Here is a 27,480-nt window from a genome sequence, read left to right on the forward strand (position 1 = left end):
GCAGATAATTGCGTGTTGAGGGCGGGTTTGCCGTTCAGTCAGCTGCAGCCGCAGGACGGCATCGGAAATGGAGGAACCGAAAAGAAGAAAATGGATGGTTCAAGTAATAAGATGGGGGGTTCAGGCCTCCGATGCAAAGTTCAAGGGGCCAACAGGAAGTTTGTTGCTGACAGTTGAGGGGATTGGACAAGCGCCAGATATGAAGGCCCGAGGGGAAGGGAGGACAAGGGGAGGGGGGGGGGGGCTCTGCGCGAAGCGAAGCGAAGAAAAGGCTCTTGAGATCGAAGTCATTGTTTCCAGGGTCCCTGCATCGGAGACACACAGCGTTATGCTTCTTTCGCGATTTCGACGGTTGATTTCCTTCTCTTGCAGCAGCGACTATCCGTAAGCGTAACCGGTGAATGTGCAGCAGGCAGATTAGGAAAGGCAACGCAGGCTGCCCTCATGTCACTTCGGCGCCTTCGGTTTTCTGCCCGGCATGCCTTTCCTTGACTTGTGCTTGTGCTGCCTTGCATGTCCCTGTCCCGTCCCCGTCTCTCGTCCCAGTCGGACCCGTGGAGCTGGCCAAGCTAATGTAGTGTGCGCGAAGGACATTCGTGTATCCGTAAGGTCGCGCTGAATATGACTTGGGTCGGGCGGCTGTTCTAATGTAGGAACGGGGCCGAGAGGGTCTTGGGGTGGGTGTGGGCAGTCAAGTGACGGCTGAGGGTTTTGGGGGCCTACCGCTACCTCAGCGCGCAGCCAGTGGGATAGGGATCCTGTCATATTTGCGGACGGCGGTATCCCGAGATGTGACAGGAAGGGACCGTGGCGCCTGTGAACGTTGCTGCCGCAGTGTTTCGACGAAGCCATCGTGGCTGCCCAATCCCCCGCCACGAGTAAGTCAGCCATGGATGCCCTGCTCCGCCGGTCTCCGGCGGGAGAAACGAACTCGACATGACGATTGATGAGGGCTGGTTGAGCTGGTTGAAATGACGAGAGAGATAGAGACGACGAGGCATCGTCTTATGATCACGATATGATGATGGCTAGCCAAGGTGAATTCGTCGTATCTGATCTGACGGCTTATTGACGATAACACGAGAAGGAGCGGAAGAAACGGTTGGACGGGACGGTTGATCGATCATGAAGGGGTCAAAGGGCAAAGAGACACCCCCACAGCAACCCTGCGCGGACCCCCGTGCCCCCATAACAAGTGCGTGAGGTAGCTCAAGGCCCCTGATATGGTTGGCGAAACAAGCGACGGGTGGTGTTGGAAAGTGAGGGGCGGTGATTCAAGATGGAAGGCAACATGGCAATCGGAATCCGCTGTAGGCTGGGCATAATATCACGACGGGCCTTTGGTTGGCGTGTAGTTGTTGATGTGCTTAATGTGCCCCTCTTGCGGCAAGGCCGCCAAACCGGCTGGTGTCTGCCGGAGAGTGGGCGGCGGAGAAGGGCGCGCGCCAGTCAAAAGGCTCGCGCTAGACTTGGCGGCAGGTTGCGATTCCTCCAAGTTCCCGAGTTCACCTCAAGTTTCCCAAGTTCCCGCTCTGCTTCGTCGCGGCGGGTGGAGAAGGGGGGATCCCAGTCTTGACCGTGGAGGGTATGGCGTCACAGGCGCTGATCAGCCAATTTTTCGGCGGCAGGGGTGGTCCAAAGGGTTGCCGTTGCTGCAGCTGGTTGGCCGCGGCCGAGGTGTGGAGGGTGAAAGACAATTGTACAGTACAGTGGGAGTACTACGTCTCTCGTGCCGCTGCGGCAAGGTACTGGCTGCCTTGCACTGCGTGTGCATCTTCGCTCTGCGGTGCGGTGCGGTGCGTGTGTAGATTCAGGGGTCCCTCGATGACGAGAGGGGAGCTTGCGGTATCTGTACACGTGGAAAGCAGGTCAGCAGCCAGCGGAGGTGAGGTCAGCGCAGGAAAAACAAAATTGTTGCTTCTGTCCCGCCGTGGGCTTTGCTTTTGCCATCATGGCAGAGGTCATTCATGCCGCAGCGGTTTGCAGGGAGCTGACACGGCAGGAGTAGGGGAGCCGTCAACGGTCGCACAACGCCGAAAGTGACGATCGAGAGGGGAAACGATTAGAAATTAGGATGCGGTGAGGAAGGATACGTCCGTGGAGGTAAGGCAGAACCAAAGACAATAGAGGGCAGGGAGGAGAGGAAAAAAATAAAATAAAACTCTTCTTCTCGAAGTGAAAGATGGCTGGTTGATGGAGACAATGTGTCGGCAAGACTCCGTGTCACACACGTTAGTGCCGTCGACTAGTGTAGGTAGAAGAATTCGGAAAAGGTCGAAGTATCGTGAGTTTCAAGGTGAAGGACGGCGGATGCGGAGGAGATGAGCGGACAGAGGGGGGCGGCGAGGGACAGGCGGCGGGTGAGGCAGAAGGGCCCGGGAGGGGAGGGGGAGGTGTAAAAAAAAAAAAAAAAAAAAAAAAAAATAAAAAAAATAAAAACCCTCCTCCCCCCCCCCCAAAAAAAAAGAAGAAAAAAAAGAAAAGGCACGTACCGAGTCAAGATGCGAGCACCTTAGCTTCGCACCGTTCAGCGTCACAATGTGTGGGGAAAGAGCAGAGTGACATGTGGGCAGAAAAGCATGCCTGAGGTTCGAGTGCCAAATTAGGCCCGGGACACCGAATTAAAGGACCCGCCAATGCGGTACGTACCGCTACGTGCTGCGTGGCTTCCAGGAATCCAGGACAAAGAGACCAGTCAGAGTGCAAGAAAGAGAGGCAGGCGCGACGTTGTCTCGGTGGGAAGCAGCAGTCCCCTGTTTTTAGCAGCTTCTATTGGGAACAGTGAGGGAAGGAAGTCCTGAGGTACGGTGCCTCCTGGAAGCACCTTCCCTGATTCCTCCGTCATCGTGCCTGCCTTCCAACCTTCCTGCTGCCAACCTCCGCCGAGGAAGGAACTGCCCAAGTCTTGACTTTTAATAGGTAGGCAGGTACCCGGTACGTACCGACTCGTGCCTTCCACAACGACAAGTGCCATGTTCAGAAGGAAAGCAAAGCAACCTAAGCAAAGGAAAGGAAAGACCGCTGCAGTGGCTGCACAGATATGCAGGTGGGGGAGAGAGGGAGAGAGCTAGCATCCGTCCGTCTCAAGCGCAAACATCACAAACACGCCGTCTACGCATGGTTTGAATGGCATCGAGCTGAAGCCCTCGTCAATCTCAATTCCAGTGTCGGTGTGTCTCTCCCCTGCACCCGCGAGCAGAACAACACCGGGGCCAGCACACCGTGGCAACAGACACCACCACCATCGTGGGTGGGTGCTGCATTCTCAGTTCCTCGATTCAGCGGATCAACAACACCACGAGACCCCGAGACCCGGCATCTCTCCTGCTTGCATAAGGCAGACCTTCTTTCCGTACCGCCTGCATCATCGCAACCGTGTGTGTCACCGTCGATGAATGCCTGACTGCGATAATACCCCCGAGTTGCTCAAACGCAGAGGAAACAGGCGCGCATCTCATCGTTGTCTTAACCTCCATTTCACGTCACACAAGACAATTAGCCAGACAATCGGAACCCAGAAGTTGCTTTGAATCGTCGCGATACTTCCTCAGGTCTGAGGTTCAGGGTTCAGGTTCAGATCAGACGCCGGCCCCATCATTCCCACCCACCGTTCGCCATCCACACCGGTCAACGAAGCACCACTCAACATCGCACACCGCACAACCGTTGGAGCATATCTTCTGCCCATCGTCAATATCAACGTCGAGCTTCGGCTTCAGCTCTCCTCTCGCGCTCGAGTACCCAGGAGACAGACAACCTCAGCACTACCACACGATCCGCAGTCCGCCCACCACCGCTTTGAGGCGCACCGACCAACCAAAGCTGCAAATAGCCTCTCTCTCTCCAAGTAAACACCTGGCTACGTAGAGAGACGCAACACAACAGAGTTGCAGAGACGATGCGAATACAACAAAACGGTTGCGATAACATCATCCTGCTCCACACCGCCGCTTAAGCCAGTCGCCAACCCGTTACGGATCCCCTGCGCGCTGGTCCTGTCTCTTCCCTACTTCCGAAGACGTGTGTGCAGGGTACTTACTTGGCTACCCCTGTCGTGCCCATCCCTTACCCTCCTCCACCCTGACTGAACCCAAGCAATCCAAGGCTCCCAAGCCTTCGACAACCCTTGGGGATCACCCCCGTCCTACCCTCTTCTCAGTAACGACCATCATACCGCTCGTCCTACCTACGACATTGGCCGAAGGGCACGAAGGCTCCAGCACCCCGATCGACACCACAGGCCCAGCAGCGGGCAGTCATCACTCAGGGCAGCGCTTGTCCCCCCCAAGTACCGCAGATCGCGGCCACCTGCTCGCCTGTAGACGTCAACTGTCGACCCAAACCCACACCCAGCCAAGCCAGCCATTGCCGTCCATTTCCTCCTGCTCTCTGCCATTCGCCATTGGCAATTCCTATTCCCATTCTTTTCCATTGTACTCCCGTCTGCTGTACAGAGTACCTTGAACGAACACAAGGCGCACAACGTACACTACATACTCTACCGACACACACGACGTCGACGCAACCGCCTTGACTCTCGGTCGCAATCCCGTATTACTCCCACGACATTCCCACTCTCGGATCACCTATTCTCTGGGGCTCTCTTCTCTTTTCTCTCGCTCCTCAAATTCCGATAGCCATTTCAGACCCCCACCCATCAAGGGCCAGCATTTGCCAACAAGCAAAAGCCAGCAAACCAAACCAGTATCCGTACTGCGCAGTACCTAGGCACACCTCTACTTCACTTGGTAGGAAGGGTACTTAGTAGAGAGGACCACCCGGCGCGAGGCGAACCAGCCGAGCACTCCACGAGCATCAAGAGAGACCCATATTCCACCACCTGGCGACAAGGAAGACAAGGGGAAGGGGAAAAATTCAAAGCGACTCCTCGACAACTCTGCCCAACCCAAAAACCCACCCACACCCACGAGACCTCGTCCCCCATTCATACCCTTCTGCGGCCCACCGCGCCTTTTTTCTCTCACTCTTGCCCGTCTTCTTGGGTTGTCTTCTTTTTCATCTGCTCTTCTTCCCTACCTCTCCCGCCCTCCGGCTCCTGTCCCTGTTTGAGAGACCGGTAGGACCCTACTTGCTTCCGGAATACAACCACCAATACCCCTACATTCCATAATACCTCACGCCCCATATACACCACCACCACCATCACCGCTACCACCTTTGCAACCACCTGACTCTTTCTTCCTTCATCCTCGACTACCCCCTCTCCGCCACTGTTCGCTCACTGCACTAAGCCCTGACCCTGCTTGCATGGTGGCAAGACCCCGTTTCCCAACTTGGCCCTGGTGACGGAGTACCATTCAATTCAACCACATTTGCCTTTTGAGCCGCCCTCTCGCACTCCTCTTGCTGCAGACATCCAATTTCTGCATACCTACTCAACCGGATCCCACCTCCACTGATTCCACGATAATCTTCACCGACCATCGGCACACCGAAACAAGTCATAGCATCGCGACGACGATAATTCAGCATCATGGACAACGAACACCAAGAACAGCACGGCGAGTCGCACCTGCCTCCTCACATTGAGCGCTCCCACTCGAGCTCTTCCTCATCATCGGTCGACCACGAGCACGACGAGCCCCAGATCCACCAGCCTACCCCAATTCGCCCTCGCCTACCGAGCCGGAAGAGCAGTGGACCGCTAGTCGTGCCGAGGGATAGCTCAGCTGTTGGGCCAATCGATACCGAGTTTGGACCGGACGATGTGAGGGCAATGAGCCCGAGGAGGACGAGCGAAGACATTGAGGCTCTGGGCAGAGAGGCGAGGGAAGAGTTGAAGAGGTAAGGAATCGAACCATCACGCGTCATGTTGTGGACCTGAAAGCTAACCAGCGCTCTCCAGACACGCGAAGGCACTCCAAGAGTCTTTGCTCACCATCTTCAACCGCATCGAAGCCGTCCGCGAAGAGCACGACAAGCTCGACAGCAACAACAAGTTTCTCCAAAAGTACATTGGCGATCTCATGACCACCAGCAAGATCACCGCGCCACCAAGCAAGGGCAAGAAATAAGCTGTCGGGAGGACAGCGGCGGAAGAGGAGGAAGATACACCCAGCATAGTCTGGTCCGCGTTGACACATCCACAAACGATCGGGACGCGAGATACACTTATTCGGCCATCAGATTGAGGTCACCATCAGCCTGGCCAACCGAGCACACGGCACGGCTTTTCAGCCAACCATGGACATCCCACTACCCGGGCAGACTACCCCGGGGCGCTCGCTACACAGCATAATCGGACACAGCTCTCAGGATTCGAGGGCATGATACCCCTTGTGGCCGAGTTGGCCTACAGCGTTATATTCATCATTTCGTCTACGGCTTCGGCACGGTTACGGTATTGGAGTGGATAACAAAAACTTGCATCGGTTCGCGACTTGTACACTAACGATCTTCATCATCATTGGGGTTCTCAACACCATCAAATGACACACTGGGCATTGGGTAGCATTAGGCGTCACGGTTACTGGTAAAAGGCTTCGGGCCTTGGGGAATTATTACATTACGTTCGCATTTTTGTGTATATACCTGCTTGTAGGCGGAGAAGGCGTCGACCTTCAATTCAACCAAAGTTTTGTGGCAGACACCGTGAGTGGTGTGTTACGTGCAACCGAGACATGCGACAACAGCAATGTACAGAGCAACGTAGAACATGAGATCGTCCAGCGGGTCTGAATACCCAATCTCACATATCCAATATGCTGGCGTTCACGAATACATTGCGCCTGTCAGAAATTTTACCGCCGCCACGCGACGATCCACCGCTTACGATCCTCAAGGCTGCAACGACGTCATTCGCCACCCCGAGTACCAGTTACGTCGCGACCCGACCACCAGCCACCCGACGGAACACGGATGATGGAACACGAAATGGGGGAACGCAAGACAAGAGGCTCGGTCGGGTTTTGCCGAGACGGCATCAGTACGGGAAAGGAGGAAACTTCATCTGCAGCTACAGCTTTACGACAGACACCGACTGCCGCTAACGACCGTTCCACGCGACTTACGGGGGTACACCAGGGAGCGTCGGTCGCACGACGTCGACGTCGTTTGGACGGCTGACGGCGCGACACGACTGACATCAGACGAGATTGGAGACTGGGCGCTGTATACATGATGATGGGCAGAGGTGTGTGGAAAGTCTGCTGGATTACATGCGTCCCGTCTACGCGCCGCCGACGGGGGTTCTTTTTCGGGGGAAAGTCAATTCGCCTTTTTGGGGCCAACAGCCGACGAACCACGGACCGAATTGTTGTTGTGCGATGCTTATTTGCTCAGGGGGCGAAGAGGGCTGATGACGACATGTTGAGGGGAGGGGACGATCTGTCAGAAAGCGGTTGTGATCGGGGCCCCGGAGGCGGGATGGTTGGGCTGGGGGCTTGCGGGCTGGCGTTTGAGGGCCCGGTCGGGTTTGTCCACGACTGATCATCGGCGCGGGGGGTGCTCGGCGAGGTTTGAAGAGTGTTTGGATGTTGAGGGGCTTGAGGACCCTGATGCCGTGTCGGATGTACATGGCGTATGTTCGTGATTTGTAGCGGGAGCGCATGCGAATTGTCATCATCATGTGATGGTGGCTTCATGTTGTTTGAGTCTGGTGCGGGGAGGCAAGAGGAGAAGTACGCCGGCATGGCTCTTCGAAGATCATCCCGTCGCTTCTGCTTGAGGGGTGTGTGGTGATTTAGGTGTGCTTGGCGGCGCATGCAAGATGTCCTGCCGGTGATTGGGAAGGCTTGCAGGTTTTGTGTAGCAGTGCCGCTGAATCTAAGACGCCATCTTGCACGCCGAGTGTGCGCGCTGCAGGTCGCCGCCCTTGATGGCCGGTCGGCAACGTTCCCCGATATTGTGAAGTTGTCGACGTCCCGCGCCCGAGTGACATTCCCGATCCAGAAGACCGGAAGGGTCCTCCCATCGGAGCCAGGTCCGGACGGGGTTCATCGCGATGCCTGGGCTTTTTCGGCCGGGGCCGAATTTTGAAAGGGTCCTGCCGGACTCGACCTAGTGCCGTTTTTAGGCCGCAACCAGCCCTGGGTCTGGAGCGTTAGCGGGCAAGAAGAAACGGTCATTCTCATTTTTTGTCCTTCGTGTCTGGAATACCTCCCTTCTGTTGGTTTCTTGCACTCCCTGTCGTCGATGAGTGCGGGCAAATGACGGTTGCTAGAGATCGAGCAACGCATTCTTCTCTGACTCTCCTGTTGGTTCCTGTTTTTTTGCACGTGGATTTAAGCTGTGGCGTAACTTGCGCCTGGCATGAGTCGCCAAAAGCACTCAAGGGAGAGGCGAGGGACATCGTACCATCGTGGCACGGGTCTGACATGGCAAGGCATTCAAGATATCAAACTGTGAGAACATTTGTTTCCTGTCTTTCCCTGTGAGACCATCGTGAATTTGACAGCCGATGCGGCAAGAAACATCGGCTTGCGCAATTTCTCTCCTCTTCCACGGTCTTCAGCGCGGTGATTTCAAAACTACCTGTGCCCAAGCCCCGCACATGGAATATATGTTCCGGCGACATGACGCACTCCCGACCCTGAAAAGGGTATCGGAAGTGGTGTATAAAGGGGGGGTCTTTCCAGGTCATGTCTATCTATTTCTTCATTCCAGAGCAGATATTTAGACTTATTTTGTCCCCCAACATCAGCCCATCGCACCACCACGCCACGGCAGATACCGCTCTGACACAAGAAAGACAAGAACAGCCGAACCGAAGCCGACGCCATCACGATGTCTCACCTCAAGTACTACGCCTACGAGGGTGTCGGCGAACGGAACCTGAAGACCTTTAGCTACAACCAGGCTGTGAGAGTGGGCGACAGGATTGAGTGCGCAGGCCAGGGTACGACGTCATCCATCCATCCCCTTCGTCCCTCCCTTCATGTCACCTTTCTCTCAAGTAACGTTGACTGACACCGGAACGACGCAACAGGCGGCTGGGACCCCAAGACGGGCGAGTTCTTCAAGGAGATCAACGCGCAGATCGACCGGGCGTTCGAGAACGTCGAGCTGAACCTGAAAGACGCCGGCGGCAAGGGGTGGGAGCAGGTGTACCGCGTCAACTCGTACCACGTGCCCATCAACGACGAGGCGCTGGCGGCGATGGTGAGGAACTTCAACAAGTGGATGCCGAACCATAAGCCCATCTGGACGTGTGTGGGTGTGCCGAGGCTCGGGGAGGATGATATGAGGGTTGAGATTGAGGTTGTGGCGCATGATCCGGAGGGGGCTAAGAAAGCTGGGTCGGTGTAGTAATGAGGATGAATGTGAATCATGAGAGTTACTTTAAAGTCAATGAGTTAGGTACTAAGGACGTTATCGATTTTGCAACAAACGAGGCGCCCTGGTCTTAGGCACATTGGACATGGTCTTGTCTACAATGTCGAAGTAAATCTCACCCACAATTACCATCTCGAGTCAGAAAGAATCAGTGAACGCACATACACCTCTTCGTCATGATCAATCACTGTGAGTCTCCAATTCATATTTCCATTAAACGTCTAGTCTCATCTATACGACAAGATCCCCCTAAAAACCCCCCATATTAGAACGCCGAATTCGCAACCATTTTCGCTTCAATGGATAAGGGGGAAGGTCTCTCAACTATACAAAGTTTGAAGGGTATATCCGCATGCAACTACCTTGCCCTCTTACACAGGCAGGTCTCTTATGCCTTGCCGGCCTGGACGAGGAGGGCGGCGTGCTGCTCGGGGTGGGTCTTCTCGACGTTGCCCTTGGCCATCTTCTTCATGAGCATGTTGGCCTCGATGTCGACCTCCTCGCGGAGGATGAGGTTGGCGCCCTCGTTGACGACGCGCCACTTGCCCTGAATGACGAGAGTGCCGACCGGGGGCTTGGCATTGACGAGGGTGTCGACGCCGTCCTCGAGGTTGCTGATGGTCAGCTGGTAGGTGGTCTGGCCGATGGGCTTCTTGTCGGTGACGGAGTAGGTGGCGGACTGGCCGAGGCCGACGGAGCCGGACTCGAGCTTGTAGGAGACGAGGGCCGGGCAGAGAGTCTTGACCATCAGGTCGTGGTTGTGCATGGCGGCGAGGACCTGGTTGCGGTCGACGCCGGCGGGGACGGGGGTGGAGACGACGGTGGAAGGCATTTTTGGCGGTTTTGGGTAGTTGGCTCGGAGGAGGAAGATGAAGAGAGTGAGCGAGAGTTGAGTGAGTGTGTGTATGTCTGTTGTGGGAAAGTGGTGGAGAGTGAAGCTGGAGATGCACGATGACCAAACACCGCTCCGGGAAGGTTCTTATAGATGTCTCTCCATGCCTTCGCTCAGGCCGGGCGTTCGTGTCTCGTGGTATCTTCAGACGACTTGAGAGGCTATGGTGCCTTTTGCTCCTCCGGCACGTCTGTCTCCCCTGACCATCACCCTTCACATCCACGCCGGACCATCCCCCTAATGCAGACAAGACAAGAACGACGCGCACCGTTACGCCGCTGACGGTTTGAGATTGGCCGTGTTCGCTGGTTCACGGTGGTGGTGGTGGGGGGTAAAGGAGAGATGGGAAGGGGGCCAGTGCCCGCGAGTTGCAGGAGACGCAGGCAAGGAGGCTAAACTGGCACCGGGCCGGCCGTGCCCCGGCCGTGCTCCCGCCGAGCCGGACGTTGGGGCATGGAGCTAAGCAGACGTGAGGCTTGCGGCGCTAGCGCGGCGCGGCGGGCTTTTTTCTTTTCTTGGGCTGTTGGGGTTGTGTGAAAATAGGTCGGCGGGCATCCGTGGAGAAGTCCGCCCGTGAGTGGGAGATGTCTCTCTCGCCAGTCGCAGGATTCAGGGGCAAAGGGGAGAAAGCGATGGGAAAATACCATGTTGGTATGTCAGATTGGTGCCTTGGTGTCGAAGCCAACATGGGAGACATGATTCTGTTGGTTTGCCACGGTAGATGCAGTGTGTTTGACGTGGTCTTTGATCAGAGTGTTTCAACCCCAGAAACATGGTTTCTTTGTGACCCGGTGGTGGTGTGCGTGCCAAAGGACCGTCGGCCGCCCAAATGTGGCCAAACACGTTTGTAGGACGATACCAACTGTGCCAATCAAGGCAGAGTTCGTCCGAGAAATGCAGCCAAGTAACCACCTCACACGCGTGTCGCTCCTCTCCGCAGACTCGACGCGGCCCTGGCAATTCGAAAGGGCCCGAACGAGCCTTGGCATTTGTGGGAAGCTTTGAACTGTCTGCAGCTCTTTGAACCCCTAATTTCATCTCAAGTGCGATTGAGTCTTGACGGAGGGAGTCAGGGAGGAGTAGGGCGATGGCGCAGATCTGTGCTGGCCCAGCTAGTCCGGTCCCCCGATTTTGGCGGCCAGTTGAGGCTCAACCAAGGCCGTTTGATCAAGGTGCCCGGCATAATCATCTCTCTTCGCGTGACCCCCGCATAATGTCTTAGATCCGGTGAAGATGGATTAGTCCGTTTATCAAGATCATCGCGGGCCGAGATTGTTGGGTTGGCTGACTTCCTCCACGTAAGCGTCGCGTCGCATCCGGCAGATGTAAACACGTCCAATATGACCGCTCCCCGCCCCCAAACAGCATCATTCTCAATCTCCTCAAACACACAGGTCTGAGTGTGTCCTTGCATAGGGCCAGACGGGAGGCAGCGATCGGCATGGCACCGGACTTGGGTTTGGGGGTGGTCGTCGTTGCGTTTGCTTTTTTAGATGCGTGGCGCTAAAACGAGGCAGGCCAGAGGCAGCACGCAGCACGCAGGAACCGCTGTCTGTCCGTGTCCCTCTCGGTCCATGGCGTCGCGCCCGCCTCTGTTTATGACGGAGCGGGATGTCAATCTCGGGGCTTCGCTGTTGAGATGCTGAGCGCGGGGAGGATCTGCGGTGCCTTGGAAAACATGCGATTCTGAGATAGGGGTCCAGGGGAAGGATTGTAAAGGATGGAGATGCTCTGGGGCGACATGAGTGAATTCGACCCAGCTCTGTGATTGAGAGCGCCGGCTGCCTTGGCGGTTCGCGGATGACTGAGTCGTAGCACTTGGTCTCGAGCAGCGTATCAACGTGAAAGCTGCTGCTATGGCACCATGCTGATTTGTTGAAGTCGGCTGTGGTCGTTGCGAGGAGCTGAGTGGTTCTTGGCGACAGGATAGGATGAACTGTCTCGGCGCTGGGCCGCGGAGTGACGTCCTGTTAGAGTTCTATTTTGGGTTTTGCTTCCGATGTGAGCCCCGAGCTGATGAGACCTAAGCCTAGAGCTTCCTGCAACAGGACCGGCCTCACACAGTCCATCACTCTTTTCAGATTGGCAGATAAATGGAATGGCGATCCCTCAAGTCCAATTACCAATTCCTTGTTCAGTTGGCGCTATTGGTTCCATTTGATCGCCGCTGACCTGTATTGACCCAGGGCTGCCGTCAAGATGCACTCAATAAGACACAGCAAAACGGCCCTTTTTGACGCATGTATCTCGACAGAACTCGCATTTGTAGCCTCTCGGCGATTATGACACCATTCGTTCTGGCGACAAAGGTGAAAGTGCTGACTTGAAGGGCTCCCCCAGAAGCTGGTTGAGAATGTCCTCCAACAAAGAGGTAAATATTCCTCATAGGTATTTGAGCTGTCTTGTAAGTCGACATGTGTCAGTACATATCTTCGGAAAATGCTCAAGATCCCATCAAGCGAGGCTTTTCAACATTTCTTCAATGTTCCCCTACCGCATGCCTTTCAAAGGGCCTTATTCCCGGCAATGACAGTCTTATATCCCAACCAATCATACACCTTCACCCGTGACGTAGAGGGCAAGCGGCGGGGGGTCCGCGGGATACATATTCCGCTCAGCTTAGTAACCTTTCTCCAAACTCCATGTGATTGGCCCCGCACGTTTGCTTCTCAGTGAAAGAGCGGGTTCGTCAGACGACAGACACAAGCCACGGCGAAGGGCAGAAGGGGGAAATCTCGTTGCTGGACTCTTCCCTCGTCGCAACCAGAGGAATCTGTATTCCGCTCTCTCCGCGTGCTCCAGACCGTTCAACCGATTCTGTGATCACACCCTTGCAAACCCGCACCGGCCAGCTTGAATCTCCGCCTCCGTCCGTCATCTTGGCCGCTATGCCCCAACCGTCAACGGAGCGGGCCGCGAGCCAACCGAAGCGCAGGTACACCTCGAAAGCCTGCGAAGAGTGCAGACGTCGAAGGGCAAAGGTGGGTGGATTCTCCTCCCTCTTTCTATGTTGTCTCATCACCCATGTCTGCTCGTTGTGTTTCCTCTTCTGGTGGCATAAGAAAGGATGTTGACATCATACCTTGCCCCGGTTTGTTAGTGCGATGGACAACGCCCCGTGTGTACCCGCTGCTCCGAGCGCAACATCAACTGCATGTACAGGAGCGAGGAAGACGGCCGCAAGCCCGCTTCAAAATCGTATGTGCAGCTCTTGAGGAACAGGATCGACCTGCTGGAGGCCGTCCTGCAGTCTCACTCCATCGATATAGAGGCCTCTGTCGCGCAACTCACCGCTGCGGGGACCACCCCACAGTTGAATGCCGTCTCGACTGCGTTGGCGCCCGGGAGCAGCGACCCGGCGCTGGCTGGTCTGAGCCCCTCGGCGTTTGATGACCTCTGCACAACGTTCGAAGGGGCGTTGTCTCTAGATGAGTCGGTGAATTACGACCAGGATGGGGAGATGCGATACTTTGGACCGTCGAGTGGGCGTTTGGAGTTTCAGACTGGTGAGTGCTCTTCTCATCCTATGTTGATTTGAGATTGAGGTATTCACATGTGCGAAGAAACCACACCCGAAGCCGAAGATCAAGAAAGCAGTCCTGCAACAACGAAATCTGTGGAATCGAACTGCTATATTCTCCCACTCGAGAGACTTGAGAGTGAAAACTATCCAGAAGACCTTACAAATGAGCTCATCGACTTGTTCTTTGAGTACCAAAACCCATGGTGCCAGATTGTCGACGAGAAGCTCTTCAGACAGAGCATGAAGACCAAAGGGCGCTATTACAGCCCTTGCCTCCTCAACTGCATTCTCGCTCTAGGGTCACGATACACAGACAGGGTCGACGTACGCCTGCGACCCGAAGACCAGAATTCGGCCGGCAAGCCGTTCTTGCAGAAGGCAGAAGTGCTCCTCCACAAAGACATGAAGCGCCCATCCATTACAACCATTCAATCAATGTCAATTCTGGTTGGGGTTTACGTTGTAAGTTATCACAATCACCGTCTGTATCATTGGACGCTGATGACAGACAGTCATATGGTTGCGATGCTGCCGGTTGGCTACATCAAGGGATGGCAAATCGTTTGGCTCTCGACATGGGTCTTAATGTTGACGCTACATCTCTGGCTGGCTCAAATCTCATTCCTACCGAAGAAATTGAACTTCGGCGGCAGATGTACTGGGCACTGTACTGTGATGACAAACTCGCGGCTATTTACACTGGCCGTGTTTGCAACTTCTTGGTGCGTGCAATGACTCATTTCAGATGAACCCCCAGCTAACATATCACAGGACGTCCAAGGAGCAGTCAATCTCCCTTCAGTACCAGAAAGGATGAGTGACGGTACAACAGACGCCAACGAAATGACTCGATGCACCAAACACATCCTTGTTCACCGAGCACTCATTGGTCTCTGCCGCATTCTCGAAAATATACTGCTCGCCCTGTAAGAACCGGATTTCCGCTTCGCCATGAGCAATGGGACTAATCTTCACAGCTACGCCCCAAAACCACTGTACAAAGGGCCTCAAAGGATATCCTTCCTCCACTCGTGCACCCTCGAGCTCAAGACGTGGTTCTACGAACTCCCAGCCGACCTGCGCATCGACCGCCCCAACGACATCCCCCAGGTCTACACGCTCAACATGGTCTACCACACCTGCTGCATCCTCCTCTTCAAACCCTTCCTCCTGCGCCCGAAGCAGACCACCACAGCACCCAAAACGGACGCCATCAAGCGCGCAGAAATCCTCTGCATCGAGTCCGCGAAGCGCATCTGCCTCGCCAGCAAGAAGTACCGCCAAGTCCTTGGCGGCTTCCGCAGGAGCCCCATCTCCGCGACACACTGCATCCTCACGGCGTCGCTGGTGCTCATCCAGTACGCGAGCCCGGACCCGGACATGAGCAACAGCGGCCGGCCGTGCTGCACGCCGTACATTGAGATGTGCCTCGAGGTCCTCGGCGAGCTGTCGACGTCGTGGAACCCGGCGGGACGGATGCGGTCGGACCTGATCAAGCTGCTGTACCAGAAGTACCCGGAGCGCATCCCGCACTCGCTGCTGCAGCAGTGCGCCCCGGACAAGAGCTGTGCCGCGGCGGCGGCGGCGGCGTGTGTGGGGCCGATGAGGGAGAAGGCGTCGGCGGCGGCGCAGACGCACCCGTTGCAGACGCATCCTACGCTGGAGCAGAATTTGTGTCCGCTGATGAATATGCTGGATGCGGATTTCAGCTGGGAGGCGGTGAACCAGGCGCCGCAGACGGCTCCGTTCAGCGATGCGTCTGAGTCTGTTTACAATACGCAGTTTGCACTGGCGGATTCGATCATGGATGTCGAGGATGGTGGCCAAAATCTGATGGATGATGCGTTTTGGGCAGGGGTGAACTTTGACTTTAGCTATGAGGCGCAGTCATAGGATTTGGGACAGAGATTCTATGGAATGGATGAAAGAGTCCTTGTAAGTCGAGAAGTGTTTACCTGGTGCCCTGTTGTTGCGTGTGGGTGAAGTCAACCTCATTGCGATAATCATTCATCAACTCCGGAGCAACAGAAGTGGCAAATGCGTTTACGCTATCAAAAAGAGGCATCACCAAGTTGCTATGATAAAGTCAAAGGTCAGGAAGATTAATGGTATGTCCATTGAAAAGAATATGTACCTCGTCGCAGACCGACGATGGGCAGTATACACAAAGAAGAAATAAGTGAGCGTGCTATGTACAGCCAAGGGGGGTTTTCACCATCACAGTCCCTTCTCCACCAACGATCCATCAAACTCATCGTCCACAGCTCAGTAAACCGCCGGGGCGAGAGAGTTGACGTAGATCTCGAGGTTGGTGTACCCGCCGGCCCCAATCTTCATACCATCAGACTTGTCGTTGGCGTTCAGGCCGTTCGCAGTCTCGTACTCGTCGGGGATACCATCACCATCGGTATCCTTCTTGGCCGTGCCGGCCTCGATGGTGCCGACGCCGCCCATGGTGGCCTCGTCGGAGATGAGGGCGCCGGACTTGCCGTAGGAGGCGATCTGCTTGACGAGGGCGGCGTCGACGGCGTCGCGGGCGATGGAGGCGCCGACCTTGGCGGAGACGTGGGTGACGGCGTCGGCGGGGGAGAGCAGCTTGGCGGGGGCCGGGTAGGCGAAGGCGGTGGTCTGGATGGCCATGTTGGAGTAGCAGGTGGTGGACTCGCAGAGGGCGGCGCCGTTGAGGACGCCGTCCTTGTTGGAGTCGTAGAAGTTGTTCTTGACGTAGCCGCGGAAGTTGGCGTTGCCGCGGGTGAAGGCGGTGACGGAGGTGGAGGGGCCGGAGATGAAGTAGTTGTTGATGATGTTGGCGTAGCTGGGGGTTTGATGTTAGTCTTGATGATTTGGTGAAGAGACTGGAGGAGTAGTCTTGGTGATGGGGAGACTTACCTTGCACCATCGCTGTCTCCAGCAATGTAGCCGCCACCGCCGCCCCAGTTGTAAACAACGTCTATTCATCGAATTAGTATCAGAGCTTCCAGGAGCCGTAATGAAAACACCGAGCAACTTACTGTTCTGGAAATCGTTGACGCCCTTCACCTTCGGGTTGCGAGTCTTGTTATCGATGTACGCGTTGCGGAACAGCGAAACACCGCCGGTGTTGGTCTGCATCAAGCCGCCGCACGAGTGCGTCTCCAGGCCCTGCGCGATGATGGAGTCCGAGATGGTGACGTTGGACACCTCGCCGTTGATCGAAAAGGTCTCGTCGCGGCCCCACGAGACGGAGACATGATCAAAAATCATGTTGTTGCCGTCGGCGATGGTGATGGCGTCCTTGCCCGAGTCGCCGCCCTTGCCCATGCGGATGCGGATGTAGCGCACGATGGCGTTGTTGGCGTTGCTCCAGCTGAAGCCGTTGCCGTAGACGGTGATGCCGCCGCCGGGCGCCGTCTGGCCGGCGATGTAGATGTTCTTGGACACGACGATGCGCGAGCTGATCTTGATGACGCCGCCGACGTCGAAGACGACAATGCGGTTGGCTTGGGAGACGGCATCGCGCAGGGAGCCGGTGCCGGAGTCGCTGTGGGTGACCGTGTTAGTCGGGGGACAGAAGGACTAATAGGTGAGGGTGGAGCCAACGCACTTCAGGTTCGTGACCTTGTAGACGGAGCCGGTGCGGCCGCCAACGGAGTAGCGGCCGAAGCCCTCGGCGCCAGGGAACGCGAGGACGTCGGCGCGGGCGGCGATTCTGGAGCCGGTCCAGCCGGTGACACCGCACCCGGCGCTGTGGGTTTGATCAGCACTTTGAGCCGCGTCGGAAACATTTTCGCAACATCAGACGACGTCGCATTTAGGGGTCTCTGTTGCTGCTTACGATGGGTCCTGGCACGGGAGAGCGGCGGCGAGGGTAGCCGCGGCGGCCAGGAGAGAGATGGAAGCCTTCATGGTTGGGTTGGGGGAAGAATCGAAACAAAGAGTGTACCAGACAGCTTAAAACAGGAGGGATATACGAAGGATAGCGAATGAAACCAACGGGACTGCTGGGAAGGGGGGTGTTTTCGGCAAGCAGGACGAAGCAAAGCGAGGAAAAGGCAGAACACGACCTGAAGAACCGTGGGTCCTCGGTTTGGTTTTGTAGGTCGTTGCCGTGTTGCAACGGCGATGGGCTATTCACTGTCCACCAAGGGAGGCACGCTTGATGGAGGCGCTCAGGGGCGCGGCAGGACGGGAAAGGTCATCTGGCCGTGACGAGACGGGACATTGGAGGGTGACAGGCGACGGCTGGATCTGGCATGACGGTCGTGGTTGCTTGTTCGGGGAAGCGAACGACCGGGATCTCAACTCAATACACAAGCCGTTCATGGGCTAACATACAGAGTACAAGTACAGCAGGCATTGCTTCTCCTGTCAGAACGTTTCTCAGGCCTCGTGGGACTGGAGCCAAAGTGCCCACAGGTTTCCAGATTCCGTGCAGTAGCGCCCAGCTCAGACAGGAGAAAACACGCATGTCGGAGCGATCCTAGGGCGATTGGTGGGAATGGCAATGGTTCGGAGGCACCTCAGCGGTCTTTCGAGGGCAGAGACAGGCAGGATGTGTGCCCGTTTTGGCAGCGCTGGTGTGGGGAATCCCTGCGGTTTTGTGCTGTTTGGGTGATATTGAAGGGGCAGCGACGGGGCCTGTCGGGGCCGGGGACACGGGGCCACGGAGGTTTTCAGATTGATGAGGGCGCCGGAGGGTGGTGTTTGGGTGACATGGAGCTGGAAATACGAGGGCAAAGGGAGGAGGGGAGGGGGAGAAAATCTCTTGGGATGCGGTTAAGGTTGAGGGGCGAAGCATGGCGGATGAGTTTCTTCCCACCTGTCGGACGTCATTGTCGATATTGAGTGTTGAAAGTCTATTGTGATGTGACACATGGCTATTCTCAGAGCGGACGAAAATATGCATGTTCTGAGAGCCGGTTCCGCGATGAAAGTGGCAGGTAATTCGTGTGCTGAGTGGAAGAGCGACGTTCTACATTCTTAGTGCTGTGGAAGCTTGTATCAACCGTGTCGTTTGATGATGTTAATTAGCATCGTTCTCGTTCTCATCAACCTAACCTACGGATAAATACATCTTTCCATCTTGACTGCAGTGGGCTCATTCGGCCTTCCATGTAACTCAAGCAACATAGCCCTAGGTGATCCGGCATCCGTTCTCCTTGTAACTTCTCGAAACTAGTAGGAGTGGTCAAAGTAGAGTCTCAACCGGCAGCTCAACCGATGAGCCTCAGATCGGTCGTCAATCGCGCTTCACCTGCCATCCGATCTCATTTGAGACGCTGTGGCCAGTAGCAGCAAACAGCCCCCGGTGTGGCTGAGACGGAGGATGTTGAGAGCATCTTTGTCATCACTCTTTGGATGAGGAGGAGGAAAGGGGGCCCGGCAGTTGGAGCAACACAAGACGGACGACGGTGCCGAAGAGAGCTTGGAGCGCACGCGTCTTTGATGGGGCACGGCGGCGGCCGGTCCAGTCTGGATGGCACGGCGAAAAGAGGAGAGCGCCGACGAGCGCTAACGAATTCCCAAAACGAGGGGCGATGTCGGAGCAGGGGGGCCGCTGGGAGCTGCAAAGCTTTTTTTTTTCTCTCTTCCTGTCTGGCAGGTCACGAGGCGATTGAGTTTTGGGGACTCAGTCACGTGGCCGCCAGGCCAATGAGGCCTCTCAGTGTTTTCTTTTTGCTCGTTCTTGGTTACTGAGACAGAGTTCAGAGCCAAAAAAGAATGCGACCGACAGCGAATGAGGTGTCTTCGGCAAGTCATTCGCAGGGTCTGGCCGGGGATTGCTACCCCTCTTCTTCAGACAGCGAGCAGTAGCAGAAACGTCTGGAAAAATCGGAGAATGGATGAAGGGACCGAGGAACGACTTGAGTAGGACAGAGCTGTTCTCAGTGAGTTCCATGGAGTTTACTCCAGTCGGGATGAAGCCGCTTGAGTCACCACCCGCAACTCGGTGCCTTGCTGTGGCACATGGCACAAAGTTGGGCTGCCTTATCAAGAGTGCACATTGCTTCACCAACTGTCAAGTCTCGCCCATCATTCATCTAGCTACCCGGGCTAATGAATTGCCGCGGAACGTTGAAGGCTATGCGCGACTGAACAATTGATGGATCGGGCCAAAGCCGGCGGTTCGGCTTTCGACTTCCGCGTGGTCCGCGGGCCACGATGCCCTCATCATACCTTGGGTAGGCCGCACATGGAATGAAGTCCCGATGGCAGAGACTCAACAACTGCGCGTAGCCAGGGAAGACACGGGCGAGTTCCGGCTTGTTCTGACCGCTGAATCCAGCCAGGACATGTGCAGGGTGAAACAAATTAGCAAACGCGCCGTTTAATGCACATGGCTTAAACATGCCAAAGGCGGCGATCAGAGAGGCGTCCCGACAGCGACCAGACGGCGGACCTTGTCGACCCCTTCACCCCCTCCAATCACAGCCCGTCCCGCGGTGGGGGCTCTGCTTAGTCACCACCTGCAACAGGAGGAAGGCCCCACCGACCCCTCTTGCCCTCGATGCGAATACTCCGTGACTGGCAGCTCGTGAAGGCAACCGCCGCCGCACCGGAGTTTAGCACCTTGCACCTTCTGTCTCAGTGTCATCTAGAACCTTAGTCACGCAATTCCCACCCGCCGCCGCCCCAACCTGCTCTGCTCTGCTTTCTGCTCTGCGTCTGTACCATTCCGTCAAGGTATTAACTTGCCGACACACACACCAAAACAACCTACCCTCTCGGCTCTTCCTCTCACCCAACCCAACCGCCCCAACTCTATCCCTCGGCGAAACCAACTCAACTCTGTAAACAACATATTTTGCCGTCCGACAATCATCAATCGCTACAGCAGCCATCTGTCGTTAGCAAGGTACTTCCACACCTCAATGCGTCTCTTCCTCAAGTACTCCCGACTCGTCTGCCTTCTTCATTCCCGCATGACGTCGATAGCGCAAGGCTGACCAAGCACCTGGACTCACCAGCAGATCCCGTCATCCTCCGTCCTGTCCCGCGCCGCACCTCACTAGGCACCGACCGATAGCCGCATCCCCGAGACACCAGACACTACCACCACCACCACCGCCCCTCCTTCGCTCGCGCCCGCTACACACGACGCAAACCAGACCTCCGAGTCCGCGTCGCCCATCTCATCAACACCTCCAACCGGGCGTCCCCGTACGCCTCTCGCAAAATTTTGCCTCGACCCCGGAACCCGCAGCAACCATGGTCGCCAGCCCCGAGACCATCGAGGCCATGACGCCTCCCGGGTACTCCTTCCCCGACCACCGCCTCCGCCTCACCCAGTCCGAACCCGACCGCGAGCCCCTCGTCCTCGTCGCCCCCGGCTCTTACTCCCCCATCACCTTCCTCCACCTGCGCATGGCCGTCATGGCCGCCGACTACGTCCGCTACAACACAAACTACGAGCTCGTCGGCTCCTACCTCTCCCCTGTCTCCGACGCCTACAAGAAGCGCGGCCTCGCCCCCGCCTGCCACCGCCGCCGCATGTGCGAAATCGCGGCCGAACAGACGTCTAAGTTCCTGATGGTCGACCCCTGGGAGGCCGAGCAGACGGCTTACGTGCCCACTGCCGTCGTCCTCGACCACTTTGAGCACGAGATCAACGTCAAGCGCGGCGGCTGCAACGGCAAGCGCGTGCGCATCGCCGTCCTCGCCGGTGCCGACCTGATCAACACCATGAGCCAGCCCGGCGTGTGGTCGCCCTCCGACCTGCGTCACATTCTGGGCGATTTCGGCGCATTCGTCCTTGAGCGCGCGGGCGTCAACATTGACGAGGCGCTGACCAATTTGAAGGAGTGGGAGGACCAGATCTACTACATTCCCCAAGTCGTCCCCAACGACGTGTCGAGTACTAAGATCCGTCTGTTGTTGAGGAGGAATATGAGCATCGACTACGTACGTTTCTTCCGTTTCCCCCTCGAAGAAAAATGCATAAACTGACTCATCACAGCTCATCCCCTCCCAAGTTATCGAGTACATTGAGGAACACGGTCTCTACACAGAAGACGACGCGACAACAAATGAGACCGGCAAGGGCAAGGAGGTAGCCCAATGATGTCACCGAAGAAAAAGCACTGGGCGCAATTTGATTCTGTAGAGAAAGAGTCACAGCGAGATATGATCCAAGAGAGAGAGAAAGACAGACAGAAAGACAGCGACCGAGGACAGAGAAAGGGGTGTTGGAAATGGCGTGGATATCAGCGTTTGGATTTATCATGAATATGTCTTCTCTCGTAGAGGAGGCCGAAGCGCAGAGAACGATTAGTTTTCTTGTTGTTTTTTGTATGGGTTTACGGTGCATCGGGCAGGCTGGTTTTCTTTTCCTATATCAACTACAGGGACATCTCCCAATCCACAATCAAGTTTTTCCGAGAGCCTTGTTTGGTTCCATCACTACATATTCTGTCCCTAATTATCATGCCTTCGTGTGACGCATGGTTCCATAATTGAGGTCGTTCTACAGTTCTAATATGTGAGTCACCTTATGGTCCTAGATACCCTGTTTTTGTCTTTTTCTTGACCCTTGATGAAATACTCCGATCCTAGTTTTCTCAAGAGAGAGAAATATCCCTCAACAACCTTAAGGCCAAAAGATATCCTGCCATTTAAGCCCATCTTTCAAGGTCACAGAGAAGCTTGCAGGAGATGATGGGCCCCATCCATCGTCGCCGACCATTTTGCCGTCAGATACCCACGGTGCCGTCGACCCGCCATTCGAGACGTCATCTGTTCACTCCGCCTATCAAGTCTTCATTGCCTTTGCTGCTTGGGGCAGTGGTATAATGCATCCCCATGGGGGTGGTCGAGGTTGAAGTTTCGAATCCGCCGCGCGTGAACACGCAGGCGCGCAACTTTTGCCTTTTCTGTCTCTTTTTCTCTCAGCAGCTAAGAATACTTGCTCTAACCAAATAGAAATCTTTCTCTTGTGCTGAAATACAGATGACTAAAGTGCCCATATTGTGGTAATACCAGCTGTTTGCTAACGCGGAAGGAGAGCTCGGATAGAAAACATGTAAGATAGGGAAAGGAGTTCATCCTTGAATGAGACAAAAACACAGACTTTTTAAACTTGCGACCACGTAAATTAGCAGAAACAGAGGGTTTAGATGTACTTCTACTCTCAACTACTTCCATGGATAAATGTTGTTTTTCGCTATTTGTAACATAATCCAAAATAAACTAACTAGCAAATCCGCATCTGATGCGTTGTCGGGACTTTCAATTGGTATTTGTAACGTCCTGTTGCTACTCACACAACTCGTCTCTTGAATTATCTAGGCAAGGAAGAGACGCAGGCCTTGATATGTGTTGATCTTCTGGTCGACAAGGGCTACATTAAGTTAAGCCTCGACTATGAGAGAGTGTACAGACTCGTCGTGCCGATGATGTCTTTCTTCGGTCACCGCCAGTTTACCTACTTGTTGCTTTGCCAAAAGAAGTAAGTGAACACTCGAAGAAGCACAGAGATGATACGCATGGGCATCTGATATTATGTACGACGGATTGTTGACATCGCCAATTCATGAGCAAATACATGGACCCCGCGATTCGATCGCCGCCAGCCCGGATAATATGCAACCTCCAAAATCCCCGAATATAATGGCTGTTGGTATCTCTTCCAACGCTGTTTTGGACTTGACCCCAACCCCCCAGAAGATTAGCAATGTACACATCCTGACTCCTCAATAATGGCCGAGTCCCTGGAAGGACTCATGACCTTCAATATACACCAACAGCCGAGTCATACACTAAACGACCCCCGCATGGCACGAACGGTCCCAACAGCCGGTGGTGCTGTCAACTCCAGCTCGCTAGTCTGGTCGCTCCCATGGGCTTTGGAATGACCATATCGATTGCATATGAATCGGTCATGGTGTTCGGTCCTCAGAACCTCGATCCTCCTCCCGCCAAGACGACTGTCGCAGTTGCTGTGGAGTCGCCGGGCTTGCTGCCGGTGTCTCATGTCCGCCCACTCCTCTTTGAAAGTAGACTTGGTAGTCATGAAGAAGATGACAGCATTCCACACGCCTTGAAGCGGTAGAACCGTAGCGCTCGCGACACTCAGGCCGAAGCTGATGTCGTTAGGCTTGATGAGGTTGTAAACCCGGTTGATGGAGCTCGGCGTCCAAGTAACGAAAACCGAAATGGCAAAGATGAAACTCGTCCGTAAGTATGCAAGCTTGACAGGGTCGAGGCTTCGGAGACGAGCCGAAAACTTCTCATTGACGGAATTAACGCGATGGAAGATTGAGCGTCTTGGTTCTGGTGGGGGTGGACTTGAAGTACACGTCGTTTCGAATTGTGGACTGCTTGGCGGGGCATCATGCTCGTCACTTGTGCGCCATGAGCGCTCGTGTCGAGTTTGCTGATTGGAAGGCAAGTCTGGTGTCATTGCCGACTGAGGGATCGCTGGTGGTGTCCAAGGTCTTGGGGTGACGGTAGTTATTTGTATCTCCGTCATAGCGGTGCCGTAGAACTCGGTGCGACTTGTGAGATTCTGATGTGTGTCAACAAAAGGCCAATCACTGGGAGTTAGTGACAGTGAGCTACCTTTTCTGCAGAGTCTCGTTCATCCGAGCAGGAGAGATCTTTGTTGTCTCTAGCCGGGTTGCTAAAGGTCAAGTTTCGGAGTTGGTTGCGTTGATGGAATACATGGTAGCCGACGGCAAAGTAAATGACACAAGAGCCGAAGATGCAGCACCAAATAGGTATGTAGTAGGTGTAAATGCGAAGGACGCTCCATTTGTTGTTGATCCAGCACCAAAGCTGAGCCACGTTAGACATGCCCTTTGATCTCGAGGAACCTGGACTTACTGTGGAATCGCCGTAGATCAAGTCGTCTGGCCCGTCGGGCCTGAGGAGAAGAAGAGAGAGAGCAGGAATCAAAGGAATGCCGAAACAGACAAAACAGTAAACCCAGAGGTGTTTGCGGAATGAAGAAGGGTTTGCGCCGGCGAAGAAAACAAGGAAGACGTTGATGGCCATAGCAAAAGACCACCAAGGATCCGATTGCATGAACCTGTGGAAGTGGATGTTAGTGGTGACAACGCGAGGGAATGTCGTGAGGGCAAACCAACATTTCAAGCAGGAAACCCTGAAGCTGGCACAAGGCGGAGGTTTCGCCGGCACGAAGACCGTCGTACCCCATTGCACAGGCAACACTTGCACCAACGTTCGCGATTGAAGCCATAAGGATGAAGAGATTGGGGACTGTCCGAAGACGCTTGAAGGCGTAGTAGGTGATGAATATCAAGGTGACGCCGACCAATGACAACGAAGCCCCGACTCTTTCGAGGGCGATGACGATGTCGATTTGCTCTTGGGATAGGGAATCCGAAGTCGCCCTTGCGACGGGAGCGCCGTGGCTGTCTCCCATACTCGTTGGTCGGCTCAATATGGAGGTTGGGCTTGGACCTTTGATGAGTGTGAGATGGTCGGAACGAGTTGACGAGTCGACGAGTCGCCTGCGTGAAGTGGTCAGCATGGGAGTCTTTTCTGTCCTCCACGCCAGGACGCATAATGAGCAGAGCGGCAGGCGTACTTGGAACCGGATGCTGGAGGCTGAAATGCAAGCCGGATGGTCGCGACTCGAGGGCCCCTGATGTATGTCGGATAGGGCCGAAACACGAGGGAAAGAAAGAAGTAATGACAGTTGTGGTACAGGAAACACGGGCGGAACAAAGAACTTGGACACTCTGGATGGACAGGCCACGGAGAAGTGTGTTGAAACGAAGTGGCAGGCCTCGATGGCTCGGAGCCCGAGCGAGATGCCGTGTTGCTGGACGGCAGCTTTGTGCGACGATCCACTGGCCACTGCAACGCAAAGTAGGGAGAAGCGTGAGTAGGAGCGCGCTGTTGATCTTTGGCTTCGAGCTGGTCGAGGAACGAGCGGTCGAAATAAGATCGACAGGTGGTAGGCGAGGTCGTGTATTAATCTCAGGCAGCCCAGGCTGGTAGCCACATGGGATCGAGCAGCTGCATGACAGACCGTGGTGCTGGAGAGAGGCCAAGTGCGGCGCGGTTACACGGCCGAGAAGGTGTGAAGCAGACGTTGCATGGGTCGTGATGGTGGAGGAGGGTTCGTCTGGAGTCTGGTTGTGGTGGAGGAGGACGTGGAGGAGAAGTAGAAAGATGGTTGCTAGAAAGTACAGGAGGCTGCAAGCAGATGAAGCCGGCAAGGAAGAAGAGGAAGGTGCCGGGGCTTCGGATATTCAAGAGCAGTGCACTTTCTGAATTGGGTACTGGCGTTGGCAACAATCTGGGGTTGAAAATGGTAAGGTCTAGATTTCAACACGAGGAGGCAACGGCCGAATGATGCTTGCTATGTAAATGGGAGGAAGCCGCTGGCCAGGGGTAGGCGCCAGGAGGCAATGGCCAAGAGATGAAGTCGAAATAGGACACTGTGGACCATGAGGGAAGGAGCGGGCAGGTGGACTCGTGGAGACGGGACGAGGGACGAGGGAGGCAGGCGGTGCCATGGGATGGGGAAGGAGAGGGGCGGAGAGGCGCAACTGCCACCTCAAGATGGTAAGGCTGGGTGCGAATATCGCGGGGAGGGAAGGAAGGAAGGAAGGACGGTGGTTGTTGCTCGAGTCTCGGCCTGGAGGGAAAGACCTGGTGGACCACGACTGTCACAGGCCGGGAAGGAAGGACGAAGAGGGGGAATGAGTCTTGGAAAAGGCGGCACAGCAGTCACGCAGGAGAACCAATGCTGGACAAGGCAAAGAAAGGCAAGGTATCTCAAGCATCACAGCCGCACTGTAAGGCGAGTCTGGTCAGATATTTGCGTTGTTGCATCTGCAGATCCCATGCATGGTCTGTCTGTCTGGGGGCGCTCGGCAGGGCTGGGCGACGGTTGTTGGCTGGCCCTTGGCCCTTGGTCCTTGGATGAACAGAATGAACAAACAAACACTGTGGCTTACTGAAGGGAAATGGCTGTGGAACCGCACTCGATAAGAATAAAGGATGGGCAAGGTATTCCCCATTGACAGTGTGTAGGTCATAGCAGGCAGCCGAATTCCTCCATGTCAATCCAGACGAGATGAATGTGTCCATCAGACGAGCAACAGAGCATCAGACGAGCAACAGAGCATCAGACGCAGAAGTCGCACTTCGTCTGATTGCTGACGGGACCATTCCCGTTTCCTCGGATGACGATGATGACAGCGGGGGCCGTGAAGGTGGGAGGAAGGAACCGGGCAACATCTTCCGCACTATGGTGAAGGACGGGATCTGAGGTGAGGAGGAGATGGAGGAGGTGCTACTTCCACATGAAGTCTGGGGTGGGGGTCAAAGAAGCGTCCGTCGTGGAAGGAGCAATTGGATGCAACCGACACTTGGCTGAGAGGGACGCGACTGCAGGAGGGAGAAGCCAAAGGGTAGGGGTAGGGCAGGGACGTCACACAACAAGTGGAAGCTGCTCCGTTTGGCCTGCTTCTTGCCTCGATCGTTCGGTATGCCCCCAGCTTTGCCTTTCTCCGGACTGCCTCACTTGAAGCGCCACAATGCTGGAGGTGAGGTGAGGTGTGGTGTGCCTCCATGACCATCATCCAATGAACAGTTTGCGCTGACCGCCAGTTCCAAGACTTCTCTCTCTCCGGCCATCATCATGGCTGAGGTGTTGCCGCATGCCTGATGCTCCTTTCCATCTTGCATCCCAACGACGCAACCCGCCGCTTTGTCGGTCAGATTGAAGCTGTAAGGCCGACACGAGGGCCTCCAAGACGGATGGAGCAGCAAAAATGCGAAGAGGATTCGACCCATCGTCAACGATCGACCCGCCCCA

The 27,480-nt window shown here is 55.4% G+C and overlaps 6 protein-coding genes across 6 annotated transcripts; 4 read left to right on the forward strand and 2 right to left on the reverse strand.

Moving 5' to 3' along the window:
• Positions 1–5,494: 5,494 nt before the first annotated feature.
• Positions 5,495–6,035, forward strand: COL26b_005318 (uncharacterized protein; the record flags this gene model as incomplete). Its single annotated transcript, XM_053178170.1, has 2 exons — positions 5,495–5,805; positions 5,867–6,035. The coding sequence occupies 2 exons, from the start codon at positions 5,495–5,497 to the stop codon at positions 6,033–6,035; spliced, it is 480 nt and encodes a 159-aa protein (XP_053037945.1).
• Positions 6,036–8,745: 2,710 nt separating this feature from the next.
• On the forward strand, positions 8,746–9,267 carry COL26b_005319 (uncharacterized protein; the record flags this gene model as incomplete). Its single annotated transcript, XM_053178171.1, has 2 exons — positions 8,746–8,857; positions 8,948–9,267. 2 exons carry the CDS (start codon positions 8,746–8,748, stop codon positions 9,265–9,267), a joined length of 432 nt encoding a protein of 143 aa, XP_053037946.1.
• A 415-nt stretch (positions 9,268–9,682) lies between these two features.
• On the reverse strand, positions 9,683–10,126 carry COL26b_005320 (uncharacterized protein; the record flags this gene model as incomplete). Its single annotated transcript, XM_053178172.1, has 1 exon — positions 9,683–10,126. The coding sequence occupies one exon, from the start codon at positions 10,124–10,126 to the stop codon at positions 9,683–9,685; it is 444 nt and encodes a 147-aa protein (XP_053037947.1).
• Positions 10,127–13,340: 3,214 nt separating this feature from the next.
• COL26b_005321 (uncharacterized protein) lies at positions 13,341–15,602 on the forward strand (the record flags this gene model as incomplete). The annotated part of the gene is made up of 5 exons (XM_053178173.1): positions 13,341–13,692; positions 13,861–14,171; positions 14,222–14,431; positions 14,481–14,635; positions 14,687–15,602. 5 exons carry the CDS (start codon positions 13,341–13,343, stop codon positions 15,600–15,602), a joined length of 1,944 nt encoding a protein of 647 aa, XP_053037948.1.
• A 372-nt stretch (positions 15,603–15,974) lies between these two features.
• COL26b_005322 (uncharacterized protein) lies at positions 15,975–17,594 on the reverse strand (the record flags this gene model as incomplete). Its single annotated transcript, XM_053178174.1, has 5 exons — positions 15,975–16,524; positions 16,599–16,659; positions 16,721–17,229; positions 17,293–17,433; positions 17,524–17,594. 5 exons carry the CDS (start codon positions 17,592–17,594, stop codon positions 15,975–15,977), a joined length of 1,332 nt encoding a protein of 443 aa, XP_053037949.1.
• Positions 17,595–20,897: 3,303 nt separating this feature from the next.
• COL26b_005323 (uncharacterized protein) lies at positions 20,898–21,750 on the forward strand (the record flags this gene model as incomplete). Its single annotated transcript, XM_053178175.1, has 2 exons — positions 20,898–21,590; positions 21,646–21,750. The coding sequence occupies 2 exons, from the start codon at positions 20,898–20,900 to the stop codon at positions 21,748–21,750; spliced, it is 798 nt and encodes a 265-aa protein (XP_053037950.1).
• Between the last annotated feature and the right edge of the window lie 5,730 nt (positions 21,751–27,480).

The sequence above is a fragment of the Colletotrichum chrysophilum genome, assembly GCF_026319265.1.
Source record: "Colletotrichum chrysophilum strain AFK26 chromosome Unknown scaffold_35, whole genome shotgun sequence".
NCBI lineage: Eukaryota > Fungi > Ascomycota > Sordariomycetes > Glomerellales > Glomerellaceae > Colletotrichum > Colletotrichum chrysophilum.